At 34.7% G+C, this 15751-nt stretch overlaps 1 protein-coding gene across 5 annotated transcripts in view; it reads left to right on the top strand.

Moving 5' to 3' along the window:
• LOC150104886 (uncharacterized) overlaps nucleotides 1-15751 on the top strand; it is a 695785-nt gene that overhangs the window by 540002 nt on the left and 140032 nt on the right. For all 5 annotated transcript variants that reach the window (XM_090395398.1, XM_090395401.1, XM_090395397.1 and 2 more), the window contains exon 24: nucleotides 13114-13312. In XM_090395398.1, coding sequence (XP_090251524.1) covers nucleotides 13114-13312 — 199 coding nt within the window. The remainder of the gene's footprint in view (nucleotides 1-13113; nucleotides 13313-15751) is intronic.

Raw genomic sequence — 15751 nt, 5'->3', positions numbered from 1 at the left:
TAGATTCCTCACTCAATTTTGATCATGAAATCTTTGGTTGGCACGTGTCTGGATGCAATGCCGAAGTTTTAGTCGTGACGGAGTGCATTGATGACATCTGCTTTGAGGATTGTGGAGGACAGGTTAACAACATTGTTTTCAGCTAGTCTTGGAGGTATTGGCAAACGTTTTAATGTGCTGAGTTTTTACTTTTTCTTTTTCAAAATCCTTGTCAGCCAATGCTGACCTTTGGATGATCCTAAAAGGATCGCCTAAAGGTTAGCATTCAGCATGGCAGAGAGCTCTGCTTGTAGCATATGGATAGCCTAATTAATATCAGCATGCACAGAGTGCATCATGTTAATTTGTTTCTATAGTAGGATGAAGCTAGTGCTTGTAAATGTGGAGCACCTTGTTTGAATGAAACCAGTGTTTTAATTTTACACAATTGTGAATGACTTTGTTATTCATATAGCATTTAAAGAAGACCAACCTGTTGAGCTCTCTTGCTAGTTTCAGTTTTAATTTACTGATCTTGTTGGGCTTGCATGCAAAGAAAACTCCATAGATTATAGTAGGAATGGCCAACTACATGTATTTTTTGGAGCCAAAATAATTCCAGTAAGACTTAGAAGAGCCACAACTTTTCACCAATGTGATGGTATGGGAGTGAGTGAGTGTACGCATGGCAAGGTTGTAACGAGCTTGTAAGAACTGCTTTGACTAATTACACACCTAATTTTAAGGATCTTACTAAGAAAATGAATAGAGGGAAGGCCTCTATCAGTAAAAAAGTAACTAAAATTACTGTGTTTTGGCTTTAAAATTATTTTAATTGTTCAAAGTAAACATCATTTAATGTGTTTCGAATTAAACTCTTTTATTGCAGTAATAGTTATTAACCCTGTTTTTCTCTCTCTCTCCTCTCTTCTTTTTTTTTTTGTCTCCCCTTCTCTTTTTGTTTATTTTTTCATGTTAGATCGCAAAGTGATGCTTGGATGCGAGCTGCATGCTGCTCGCGAGCCACGTTGTGGCCACTCCTGGATTATAGTAATCCTGATATTTAAGTTTATACGTTGATTATCGGGCATTGTATTGTTTCAGGAAATTGGCAACATGGACTAAATAACTAAAAATTTTAATTATTACTTTCTTTATTTCACCAAAGTTAAATTTGCCATTTTCAAGAATTAATACATTGGTATCAAACATGTGCATAGATTTGTGTATAGGTGGAGACATAATTTATTAGAAGTTTGTTTTTTTTTTCACTTGATTAGACTATAATAAATTTAGTTTAATCCTTTATCCAAGTGTAATCAAACAAAGTTTGCACCTGAAGTATCTTCAGGACTGAGGCAACTCATGGTAAAGGTGGACCAATCTCTCATCACCCTGTCCTGAAGATACTTCAGGTGCAAACTTTGTTTGCTTACACTTGGATAAAGGATTAAACTAAATTTATTATAGTCTAACCAAGTGGAAAAAAAAAAACTTGGGAAATCCTCATCTGCAAATATTCAGTATATTTTATGTTCCATCTTTGTTATTGAAGTGATAATAAGATGCCAATTTAACTTAGGCAAAATACAGGAAGTGATAATTAAAATTTTAAGTTATTATTTAGTCTATGTTGTCAATTTCTTGAAACAGCACAATGCAGTTGAGAATAAGAATTTCCCAAACTTTAGGCACTCATTGCAATTAAAGCTTAGTCATTGAAGTTGGATTTCAGTACTTCTCTTCAATAAACATTCATATTTATACATAGATCTATGTAAATCTTGCAGATAAACTTATGCATTGGTGATACATAACTGTCAATTTTTAGGGAAAGACAACGTATACTGTTATAATTAAAAAACTTTAATGTTGAAAGTGATCCATCGGATTCCCATTTGATATGCTCATCTAAAAAAAAGAAAAGTTCTCTTTTCTAGATGTGCATATGTGAATTCATCTTGACGATTCTTTTCCCAATGTAAGTTTAATTCAAGGATGTAAATTGCCAATGTTTTGTAAAAATAAACGAAGTTCTGTATGATTCCAAATTGCAAATTGTCATCTATGTAGTGTAGTCAAATAGACAGTTTTAGTCAAGAGAAAAGATTCCAGACATTCTAGATAAAAATTAGCTAAGTTAGATGATAGTGGTGATCCCATCACAGTTCTTTCAACTTATTTGTGTAGTTCATTTTTCCGTGTAACATAAGCTGATCTGATTGTGAATTTGAATGTCCACAATGTCTGATGGCAATTCTTGTGCTAAAAATTGTTGTTTCAGTATGAGACATATTCATGAAGAGAGAGAGAGACGACATAAAAATTTACTATCATAATCTGCTGATGCCAGTTTCATTGTTTGTTTTTTTATTTTTGCAAGAAGTTCTGTGGCCTTTTCTTATTGAAGAAGCTGAATGGCCAATGGGAGGCCGAAGAAAGTTAAACAAAAACTTTAGATATCTGAGATTTTGTTCAAATTCATCATTGCTGTTCTTCACTTATACTGATGATGTCTTACTATATGTAAGATGGTACATTTATACAATAAGTAATTCTTCCTTGGTATACATGTGATTTTATAATTATGGAAACTTGACAGATCTCATTACACATAAAAAACTATAAATGAAGTATTTGCTTAAGTATCTTACATAGACTAGTATTTCCTCCCTATGTTTTGAAGTTCAGTATTACATGCATGTGACTGCTCTCTCCCTATTTGATATGCAGCTCTCAATATTGTCAGGTAAGGAAATCACTTTTTCATCAGTCTACCTGCAGCTGTACTGAGTTGCAGGTAGATTGTGCACTGAGCAGCAGAGTACTCTGGTTTCTTACTTGTCTATACTGACGGTTCAAGATCTGAGTTCTCTGTCAGATGTGCTGCAGTTTTTCTTGGCAGAATTGTCTTGAGCCATTGAATGCATTATATTCTGTAAGGTATTGCAAGCTATATGGAATGCGTGGAACACTAGCTCTATGGATAGGAATGCAATATATTATTTACTTAATTCAGCTTTTTATTTCATTAACTTGTGTATTGCAAAGCAGCATAGGATGATGCAGATACTGTTAACTGTCCTGTTGTAAGAATTAAGCAAGTTTCTTAGAAGCCAAATTGCTTGGCTGTGACAGGCCATTAGCCTAATATAAAAAGGGAAAATGGGATAGTGTGGTGGCCCAGTATGACTTTTCCTTGTACTAGTAAATTCCAAACCAACCACCATAACTGAGATATTGATTGAGCTATAATCTGCCACCTGTTTTGAAGCTCCTTCATCTAATAGGACCATGTTGTCATCTTTCCATTCCTTTGGGACTATACACCTTGCTGTGACTGAAAAGTCTGGTTTGAGACACTACCATTCCTCTTGCACTTTTCCATAAAATACAGTCTAATCTCATCCAATCCCATGGCTGTATTCACATTGAGATTTCTTAACACCCTTAATTACCCCTCTAATTCATTTACCTCTATTCTCTTATCAATCCCTGTTGCATCGGTCTGCATTGTCCACACTCAGAGGAATTGCCCATTATTTCAACTATATCTTCTGCTTCTGTCATCTCACTACCATCAGTGTTCGTTGTTATTCTTCCATTATTATTCTTTCTTTTACTGACCAGTAGAAAAACAACTCTAGATTTCCTTTAGTCCATTCAGTTAAATTCCTCTCATAAGTTGATTTTCCTTACATCACTATGCTGATTACCCTTCTTACCATGTGCTTTATACTGCTAATGAGCTTGCTGATCACCTTTCTTCTTACCTTTCACAGTAACTTTTTGTAGAATCTATTTAATGATAACACTATTCATCCATTTAACACCTCCATTTGGTTTATATTCACGACCCTGGATATGCAGTCTAATACTACTGTCACAACCTGCTCTGTCTTATTTGTTCTTAAACATCATATTATGTTGTGTTAATGTCGACTGCCTTAATTGTCAGCTGCGGCCATTTGTTATATTCTACTATATCCTATTTGCTCACACTCTGTAGTGTAACAAATTTATTTGTTATTTGACTGCACCAATTAGACTATGTATTGAGAGTGAGATTATAAGATTCTAAACTGAAGACAAGGCAGATATTCTTATTCCCCACTGATCTCATCCACTGACATTAATCTTTACTTTAAATTAGTCGTGACTTGATCTTAATCACTTAATCTAAGATTGATACTCAACTTTTCATTACTCAATTTTATGCAGGTTCGAATTTTTGGGGATAGTGCATTGACAAAATCAGTCCAGTGTGTTATTCACAAACAATTTAAATAAAATCAAGAATTCCTATTACATGCTCTGATCCACATTAGCTTATTTATATAATTGTCTCAACAACAGGTTTAGTTCTCTTACACTTCTACTTACAAAGCTTAAATACAATTATGTACATCCTTCTGGTCATACATATCCAAATTGAATGTACTGCATACCTTGAGTGAGCTTAACTCAATATTAAATTATCTCACACAGTACTTTCCTTACTCCTATAATATTTACACCATCTTTTCGTAATTATTTACACTATTATACTAGCCTACAAACAGAAACATACTTGATGTGAATCGTTTGGAATTTTTACATATCTAAGTGCTTACAATGAGTTGCAATTCTTAAAATATTCTCATTTAGCACTACACTACTCCTTTGTCCACACAAAGGTGCTCCCTTCTTCCTTTCTGCTGGTTCATTCTTGAATTCCCACCAAACTTTTCCTTTGTCCTAGTCAATGATTCTGTACCCTCTTGAACCCTTAATTTGGTGACGTGACAGCAACGACTGCACAACAAGTGGTTCATATGCTGGGAAAGATTCCTTTTCCGTAGTGGCAGGGGACAGCAAACTTCTCATGGTGGTGGACACGGAATAAACTGGACTCAAAGAACCTCGGGACATAAGATGCTTCTCTTTCGGTGACCAACTGTGGACCTCATGTGAGGGTGGACCCAGGTAAGAGAAGGCCGAGAAACCTGAGATGAAGTTCTTCTTGCTGTTAATTTATAAAGGCCTGGACTTCCATTGTACGCATGCACTCGTCTCTTGAAATTTCCATATATGGTCACGGATTGACATCTGGACATGATGACATCACACTTCACACATCTTTCAAAATTGCCATATATGAACATGGATTAACATCATTACATAATGACATCATATTTCATGTGTGTGTGTGTGTGTGTATATATATATATATATATATCATTCATTACTGTCCAGTTGTAGATGCCAGATCCCTGCTGACAGATTGCCAAGAAGAGTCAATTCATGTTTAAGGGGGAGAAAAGAATAAGGTGATGTAGGAATTCGTCACCAACATGTGAAATCATGTGCTTCATACGTAAAATTTTCCAGCTGTTGTGTAAGCAAAATAGTTACTACTTTAAAACTAGAATTTACATAAAAGAAAAGCTAATTTTCCGACGTATAATAATAAAAAACACTCATCTCGCGAAACGCATTGATTACCCTATTATCGGAATGGATTCACCTTCTGCCATGTGCAGACGCGTCGAAGAGTCTTGCATCTGTCGTCAGACAGTAGTTTAACAAAGTCTTGTGATTAAGTTATTACATACAAAAAGATTTATAGCAATATTACAGTGACATTTCTTTATATGTAATTTCCCTAGAAAAACTTGTAAAAATGGACATGATAATTTATTTATCATGTGAGATATTACACTACTTTAAATACTCCTTTATTATTTCTTATGCACTACAGACATCTTTTTGTTACAGTTTCTTATACAATGGCTGCCTCGAATTTTCTCCTGAGATTGTCATAATCACTAGACACGTAGTTCCACGTATAACTTCATTATCAGTTTCTTGATATGTAATCTAGTGATGTACAGGATATTAAAACAGTACTACATGATTAAAATTACATTATTATTTATTAATCTCCTATCAACAATTTCCCTATAAATTAATCTGTCATTTTTCAGCACTCTAATCTTGTCATAGCTAATATTTCAAATATTTTAGTCATCTAGGACACATCTGAATAATTCCGTCCATCTTGATCTGGGTCTTTGTCTTGCTATCTTGACATCAAACATCTGTTTTGCTAACATGCACTCTCCCATTCTGTTTAAGTGACCAAACCATCTTATCTTAGCTCTGCTCACACATTCATGAATGCTAATAATGTCAATTTCCTTCTTAATATCTTTATTTTTGATATGCTTCTGCCATTGATACCATCTATTCACTTCCGACACACCTACAAAGAGACAAGCTACATACATTACAATGCACATAGTATGCTAAAGTCACGCTAATTTGATCAACCGTTAACACTATTGGCTTGACCTTTTTTTTTTTTTTTTTTTTTTAATTTACTACATCAAAGCTAGAGTTTTCTTATTTCCCTAGAAATTGCTAACAGATAAATTAACAAAAGTTAAGATAGAGATTCTTCTTCTCTCTTCCATCATCTATGTGGATGATGATGAGGCCAAATGAACTCTTTCCACTTTTGTCTATCCCGGGAGAGTCCGAACAATTCTGTCCAGTTTGGTGTCACTTGTTGTGATTTGGTTTTCAGGTCCTCTTTTGTTTTGTCTACCCATCTAATTCTGGGCCGTCCTTTGGATCTTTTACCTTCCACGTTGTTTTCATAGCTTTAGATGGTAGTCTTTCTGTTCCCATTCTGGTCACATGGCCAAACCATCGCAGTCTTCTTTCTTGGATTTTGTCTGTTATTGTTATTTTTTGTTTTAGTCATTTCGTTATGTCTTCATTTCTTAGTCGATTCAGCAGAGATACTCCAAGTAATCTTCTTAGCCAACCCATTTCAGTAACTAATAATTTTTTCTCTTCAGCCTTTTTGAGATTCCAGCATTCACTTCCATAGAGGAGTATTGGGAGGACCATGACTTCCATATTTTATTAAGTCATCCAAAAGTTTGGGATGCTTGACTGATTCGTCTGTTTATATCTTTTGTAATTTCACCATTGTACTCAATAAGTCCTCCAAGGTAGGTGAAGTTTTCTATCTGATCTAGATTCTTACTATCAATTTCAATTTTCAGATTGGTGCTTCTTTTTCCTATTTACACCATTATTACTTATAAAAATAAGCTACATTGTAATAGAACTGTAGCCATTCTCTACATTAAAGTGATTTTAGATAAAATAAACAGAATACACAAATATAACCTTAATTTTAACCTCCTGCAAAATTAAAGAACTTATTTAACCCTTTCAAGGATCCCCTTTCCTCCCTGGCTCACCCTGGAAGAAAAAGAAGCTAGAGATTACTCATAGATAAATTAGAAGAAAAACAGTATTGATGGTGGCCAGTACATGAAAAATTGCTTAACCCAAAAGTGAAGGTTTGCTGGAGAACTTGAAAAGTTTTTGCTGGGAATTTTATGTTATTAGGATTGTTGATCAAAATTTCACAGGCTTCCTTAACACGTGCGCTGCCATGCTACTTCGGCATAGTCTGTTCCCGTACACTGAGCAATTTCACTTCTTCAAGGTCAGTACAGTAATCTCGTTGCCGGCGGTAAGCGTCATACAAGTATACTCGTAGCTGGCTTGTGTGGCTGGTTTACCAACTACGAGTATACTCGTAGTTGGTAGCGAACGTGTTAAATTGGAATTCATACCAGGTATATGTGAAGGTTACAATGGGTAATTACTTTGCTTTATATTAAACTGAAATTTTTTATTATAATACAGTAGTTGTCTCTATAATTTTTAAAATGAATACAGTTCATCGTGTAACTATAAACAAAAGGATGAAGTTTTCTGAGTTCCTGCCTATTTTCATCATAATCAATTTTCTGATATGTACCTTCAAGGAGTGTTGAAACTACTATGATAGCACTACATGATTAAGTGTACATTATTATTATTAATGGTGAACCCATGACTGTGTAATTTAAATTAAAATTTAAAATGAATTCATTTTTAATTTTATCTATATTTTTTTTTCTTTCACTAGAGGTCATGCCAGTAGAATAATTGGTGTTCAAATCATTGTTTCTTCTTTTTGTAGGTAGAAAGCATTTTGCCATACTATCTTTATATATTTCTACCTGCAAAAAGAAGACACAGCCATGGGCTCGCCATTATCTCCCCCCCCCCTTTTTTTTTTTTGCTAACTTTTATATGGAACATTTAAATTCACTTGTGCAACATGCTCTAGATTCCTCTCCTTTAAAACCTAAAGTCTGGCTTAGGTACGTTGACGATGCTTTCTCGATCTGGCCCCCATGGCCGCTAGACACTTTCCTTAGCCACCTAAACAAACAACACAAAAGCATACAGTTCACAACTGAGATTGAAAAGCAGAACACACTTCCATTTCTAGATACACTTGTCACATGTCTTCCTTCTGGCAGTCTTTCCTTCACTGTTTACCAGAAACTGACACATACTGGCTAATATATACACATAAACTCCTACCACCACCTAACACAAAAACTAAGTGTCATTAATACTCTAAAAAACAGGGCTTTGAAGATCTGCTCCAATGAACAAGCACTGAAAGATGAATTTAAAGTTATCAGCAATACTTTTCTAAAAAATGGTTACAGCCAAAACACTATTTACAAAATTCTCTACAAGACACCAATAAAAAAAAAAAAACTAGACCACAATAAAACTGTAACCATTCCTTACATTAAAGGGACATCAGATAAAATAAACAGAAAACTAGAGAAATACAACCTCAAAGCCATCTTCAAACCTCCTGCATAATTTAAAAGCTTATACAACTTATACTCATCCAAAGACCCACTCCCTCTGCTGGCCCACCCTGGAGTATACCATATTTATTGCACCTGTAACATACCATATATATAGGAGAAACAGGACGCACAATTCCTATCAGACAAAAAGAACATAAACGACACATTAAATATAATAACTATGGTGAAGCTGGCCTTTCTGATCATGCCCTTGAACACCTTACATAGAATTGACTGAAAAAGCATTAATTGTTTACATCACACCAAAACATGATATGAATGCAAATTTAGGAAGCCTGTGAGATTCTTATCAACCACCCCAATCTGAACAATAATGATGGTCTAAAAAAAACCTCAAGCATATTGAAGGCACATATTCTACCCACAGAACCTTTCTTCCTAAGAGTTAACTATAAACAGGACTGTAGCTACTCCAGAATCCTAAATCTAATATAACAATTGTTATGTTAAAAATAGGACATCATTGTTACTGTAAGAAAACTATCTATATGGAAGAATGTTTCTCTTATGTTATCTTAAATAGAATTTAGCTTTGATGTAATTAATTAATTTTTAATTTTATCTGTATTTTTTTCCCTTTCACTAGAGGTCTTGCCAGTAGAATAACTGGTGATCAAATCATTGTTTCTTTAGCTTACTGTGTGAAATGTAACTCAGCCAGTCTGTGTATATTTGTATATACTCCAGATGATGACCTTAATATGAAGGTCGAAACGTTGGGAAATTAAAATAGTTATTTATAGCACAGTTGTAAAGTCCATAATTTCTAAAATGAATGCTGATCACCGTGCAACACTAAAAGAAAGGAGTTTGGTTATTTTCTGTGGCAAAATACTTTTTACCTGCAAAAAAAAAGAGGGTAGAGCAATGGGTCTACCATTATCTATTCTATTACTAACTTTTATATTGCTTTTGAGCACTGTGCTCTAGACTTTACTTTAAAACCCAAAGTCTGGCTTAAGTATGTTGATGATGTTTTTGTTATATGGCCCCACTGCCACCAAACTTTAGACACCTTCCTCAGCCACCTGAACAAATACACACGATTCACAGGTGAAATTGAAAGTCAGAACACACTTCCATTTCTGGATACACTTGTCACACATCTTTTCTGGCAGTTTTTCCTTCACTATTACCATAATTTTTTGTTGGGTGGTGATAAGGGTTTATATATAGAGATATAAACTCCTACCATCACCAGATACAAAAAACTATGTATCAAAACACACTAAAAAAAAACAGGACTTTAAAGATTTGTTCCAGTGACTAAGCACTTAAGCATGAATCAATTCAAAAATTATCAGATACTTCCTAAAAATGGCTACACCAAAAATACTATCATTAGAATTCTTCACTAGACTGCACCTAATAAGAAAAATAAGCTACATTATAATAGAACTGTAGCCATTCTCTACATTAAAGAGATTTTAGATAAAATAAAAAGAATACACAAATACAACCTTAATGGGACTTTTTAACCTCCTGCAAAATTAAAGAACTTATTCAACCCCCTTCAAGGATCCCCTTTCCTCCCTGGAGTATACCATATTCAGTGCACCTGTAACTTGCCTTATACAGGGTGTTGCAAGATTTAAATTTAGCACCATTTGTGCAGTAAAGTGTTGCCAACGAGAAAAAAAAGATAGCATGACAGCTGACAGTTCAGGGTTATTAAAAACTGACCGCACACAGCGAAGAGAGTTCGTTGAATGGATTATGGAACAACAACAAGTGGATGCTTATTTTTCGAACAAAATCATCTTCAGCGATGAGGCTCATTTTCATCTTGATGGCTTCGTTAATCGACAAAATTGTCGCATTTGGGGTTCAGAAAATCCACGAGTGATTGTTGAGAAACAAATGCATCCATGTGTCACTGTTTGGTGCGGATTTTGGGCTGGAGGCATTCGGTCCATTCTTCTTCGAAAATGCGGCTGGTAAGGCAATAACAGTTAATGGTGCTCGCTATCGCGACACGATAATCCAGTTTTTTGTGCCTAAATTGCAAGATATGGATGTGGACGACATGTGGTTTCAACAAGACGGTGCCACATGCCATACAGCCTGAGAAACAATTCAATTACTGCATGAGTCATTTCCTGGTCGTGTAATTTCCCATTTTGGTGATCAGAATTGGCCGTCCAGATCATGTGACTTAACACCGTTGGACTTTTTTCTTTGGGGTTTTTTTGAAGTCTAAGGTTTATGCTAACAAGCCCACGACCACCCACGCCTTGAAGGAGGAAATTGAGCGCTGTTTCGATGAAATTCAGCCACTTTATGCAAAACGGTCATGGAAAATTTCAACAAAAGAGTGCATATGTGCCAGCAAAGCTGTGGAGGCCATTTACCCGATATGCTATTCCATGCATAACCCTATACTGTATGAATCAATAAGAAATTACAATTTTTAATTAAAAACCTGTGTTTTCTATCAAAATTACTTCTTGCGTGAATTTTGGGACACCCTGTATAAGTGAAACTAAACATATTTCCTATCTGGAAAGGAACATAAGCAACACATTAAATCTAATGTCCATGATAAACCTGGCCTTTCTGATCATGCCCTGGATACCCTGCATAGAATTGATTGGAAAGGCACCTGTTCATTACATCACATGAAAATTTAGTCTGCTAATCCACTAATTCCATTTTAGCCCTATCTAACTTCTGGAGACTGAGTGAGTAGTTCCAGCTCCACTGGTATCCAGAGATAGCTGGCCAAAGGCTATCACTACTTTTAAGTGGCATCCAGTGAAATGATGGCAAACAAGTGTCACCATCTTGAAGTCCCTAACACAATATGTTATTGTCTGGAATAGTGTGGGTTCTCATACCAGAGATCAACTAACTTGGGAACTTACAAGTATCTAGTCAGCCTCTGGAATTGAACTTAGGTCTTTCTTCAGGCAGCCCAGCACTTCCACTGAGCTAGAATATGGTTAGCACATGTTCTACCCACATAACCTTTTGTTCTAAGTAGTCATCATAAATTATAATTAGGACTGTAATACTCTATGTTCTTAGCCTTAGTATAATAAATATTTATGTTAATTATTGATTAGACCACTTTTGCTGTATTAAAAGATAATATGAATTTGTTCTCTGGCCATGTAAAACAAAAGGATGTAGCTGTGATATATATTTCTTTTCTTCCCCCTCCTCTTTCTCTCTAGAGATTAGGCCAATAAAATAAGTTGATGAAATTAGTGTCACTTTGGCATACTGTTTGAATTGTAATGTAGCTCATCTGTGTATATATATATATGTGTGTGTGTGTATACTCCACCAAATGATGTCCTTAATATGAAGGTCGAAATTATTTGAAAATTAAGATAATTATTCTTAACATGGTAGTAGTCTCCATAATTTGGTCAAAATGAAAGTTATTCTTAAGCTAGCATTCTAGGAAATGTGAACAGAGCTAATATGAAATTGCATAGCCACTTAATCAGAACGGGTGTGAAAAGGTCAAGACAGGTGTATATTATTGGAAAAGTCCTAGAGGAAAACAAAAATCTAGTTACATTGATACAGTTAGTAGTGTAGTGCTTTAGTAGACAGAAATGCGAAATCCACAGTATTGGAGACCTGACCAATAACAGGTTAATTTGAAGAAAATCACAGACAGGGAGCTTCTAATAATTTGTACTTAACTGCGAAGTGCTAACATAGTATCTCCCTCATCAGAAAATGAAGGGTAGTGAATGAAAATAGAAGTGTGCATTCATCCTCATCATTTGAACATGTTTATGACATACTGCAGTGCAGGCAGTTAGCTGGGTAACTCTTAAGCAGTAGGAGAGGATGTTTAACCTTTCATTGTGAGGAACGTTGTGGAAATTATGTGCAAACATAGACTAGAAATATCTGTATGTACCTAAACAGTTGGTGATACTAAGGAAGTATGTGAAGCTCACGCTTACTCCTGCAGCATACTGAACAAGTTGAGGTTTTAATTATTGAAACTTATCTTTAGGAATATACGTATAGTATTCTAATGGATTTACCCAATGAGATATATAATGTGGCTGCTTATCCAGTATTGCTGACCTAACTGATGAATGCAGTAACTACAAGAGGTGTTTTATAAGAAGGTTCTGTACATTGTCCACAAACACCTGAAGTTTCATGTTTTCTGGCATCACATCCAAATAATCACCCTGGATCAGTGTTTCTTGTGAGATAATGACGTCTTGAAAGCAGATCAGGCAGTAGCAACATGATAGGACAAAAATACCTGAGTTGTGGCTATATCTACATTTACCTTGTGTACTCGAATGCAGTCTATTTGTATTTGTAATTTTTAAAATTATTGTTTTTCCTCACATACTACATATTGCAGGAGTAGTTTAAAAAAAAAAAACATTTCTGCTTGTGCTTTTCTCAGCTACAAGAAGTGCATCTGATACTCTCCGAAGAGGTTCGGGTTATGTGAATCTTAGCACTTCCTTGGAACAGGTTTCACGTTCAAGCACAGTTGATCAGGCAGCACATAATATTTGTTCAGCAGCTTCGAACACCTCTCCTGCAGCAAGTATAAATATCAGCCCTTCTTATCCTTCTCATATTAGTTCTTCTAAACTTGGGTAAGTTTCAGATTTTCTCAGGAAAATAAATGCCTTTAATTTTTTACTTTTATTAGACTGATTTTAAGAAATATTTTATTTAATATCACGTTTAACAGAATTGCTTTAAAGTATAAACAGAACATAGTACAGAACTTGGATATGCTTCAGATTGCCAACAGAAGATATGTCATGGTCTTCTAGAACTCATCCACTCATATGTCAGATGTGATAAAATAATGCTTTAATTTGGAACTTCAATTTTTCAATTTAAACAATTTTTCACTGTGAATGTTTCATGGTGGAGTCATTATGTGATAACTAGTTATTATCTAGTAAGTATGCTATCCTGGTAAATTATTATTGGGACTCAACAAATACTGCAGTTTTATTGATTTCATTCCACTCACACAAAATGAAATAATAAACATCTTAAAATCTATGATGTTAGATTCAGAAATACACTTTATTAAGAATTATTATAAAGATACCAAAGCAACTGTCAAATTAAAAGAAAAAAAACAAGACAGACAAATTCAAAGTAGATGAAATATCTCGAAGAAATATGCAAAACCATAACCAGAACACCAGGTCTACAAATAAATGGCATAAATATCAACCACATAAAATGTGCAGAATCTAGAGCATAGCTGGAAAGGTAATCAGAATTTTAAATTAAGAGTGCAAAGCTCTTTTTGAATGAAAATCAATCTAAGCAAAACTAAAACAATGAATTCTCGTAGATAGGCTTATACGTTGGTTAAGCATTTCTAAATAACTTAGGGAATTGAAACAACGTAGATCCGAATATAAATTAAATAATACTTTAATAGATATCTCCGATATTTCGGCAATGTCTCATTGCCATTTTCTATAGGAACTTACAAAAGGCAGGAGCACAACAAGCTCTAACAATATAGTAACTGGAAAAAATGATTTTTTCCAGTTACTATATTGTTAGAGCTTGTTGTGCTCCTGCCTTTTGTAAGTTCCTATAGAAAATGGCAATGAGACATTGCCGAAATATCGGAGATATCTATTAAAGTATTATTTAATTTATATTCGGATCTACGTTGTTTCAATTCCCTAAGTTATTTAGAAATAAAACAATGAAAATAGAAAGACATACATGAGGGAAAATTTTCAATAAAATTAGAGAATCATATACTTGAACAGGTAGAGCAATTTACATATCTTTTCAGTCTTGTTAATCAACATCACAGAAACAATAAAATACAGACTTAAAATAAGATGTCTAACATGAATAAATTAAACAAACTATGGAAGAAAGGAAAAAAAACAGAATTTCGAAAAGCCTCAAACTGAAACTATTATTATAGATATAGTAACATATGGATCCAAGACATGAAGACTCAGTTAGAAAGAAATATAGAAAATCAGAGCATTTGAAATGAAATGCTTAAGAAAAATAAATAAGACTCATTAGTCAGAACATGACAAAATAGAAAGAAAAAAAAGATGAATTAAACCATAGAGCAGATATCATAGTTCTCAGACAGCAATTAAGATGGTTTGCACACCTTCCGAGAATGCCCTCTCAGAGATTATCAGATATAGGCCTTGAATAGAATCATGGGAGGAAGATGGCCAAGAGGCAGACCAAAAATAACTTGGTTACAGTCTTTGAAAGAAAGGTCACAGTTATTGAGCTTCGGAGAGATGAAGATATGGCCAGTGTCATGTTTGGTTGTTGCTGGCATTAGTCAACATGGCTCAACTGTTGGTACTTGCAGTTGTTTTTTCTCCAGGTGTTCTGATTTCCCCTCAAACATTAAAAACCCGAATTTTGTCTGGATCACTAAGTAATTGAGGACTATAGCCATCTTTGCTGAACTTAGATATCCTGGCAGAAAGGTATAATACTAAAAACAGTTAATATAGCAATAGCCTCAGAATAACAGTAATGCTGTTGATTTTAGAACTTTACTGCTGAAGATTATAGGAAAGAGTAGATATAAGGGATATTTGTGTCCCAATGAAGGTGAATATCTCTGATATACCATGGCGCATTTAGAATCATGTAAGCATTTGTTTTGCATTCTCTGCAGTTTAAGGATATTTGTGCTTGAAGTGTGGCTGCAGGTGGGGGATGCATAAGTAATAATGGGACGAATCATCAACTGGTAGAGGAGCAATTTGATTTTGGTATCTAGTTTACTATTCCTGTTGATAAGAGGGTAGAGCTGTGCGATGATTTTTGATGCCTTTGTACATGAGCTTTTGTATGTGGGCTGAAGGTTAGTTTTCTGTCCAGCAGTACACCAAAATATTTGGCTTCTGCTTTCCAGGGAATTTTGATATTAAATAGGAAAAAACGTTAATGTATGCTATGTTTGAACAATGCTGAATGTTGTCACTTTCTGTTGTTCACGTTCACTCTGTCCGAGGTCTGTCTTAGATATATTTTTTTATGAATGCTGACCAAACTTGGTGTGGAAT

Source organism: Typopeltis vanoorti, chromosome 7 (genome assembly GCF_054136105.1).
Source record: "Typopeltis vanoorti isolate ZY-2024b chromosome 7, IOZ_Tvanoo_1.0, whole genome shotgun sequence".
Taxonomy (NCBI): Eukaryota; Metazoa; Arthropoda; class Arachnida; order Uropygi; family Thelyphonidae; genus Typopeltis; species Typopeltis vanoorti.
The sequence above is the reverse complement of the archived record's forward strand: the minus strand, read 5'-3'. Positions and strand labels throughout refer to the sequence as shown.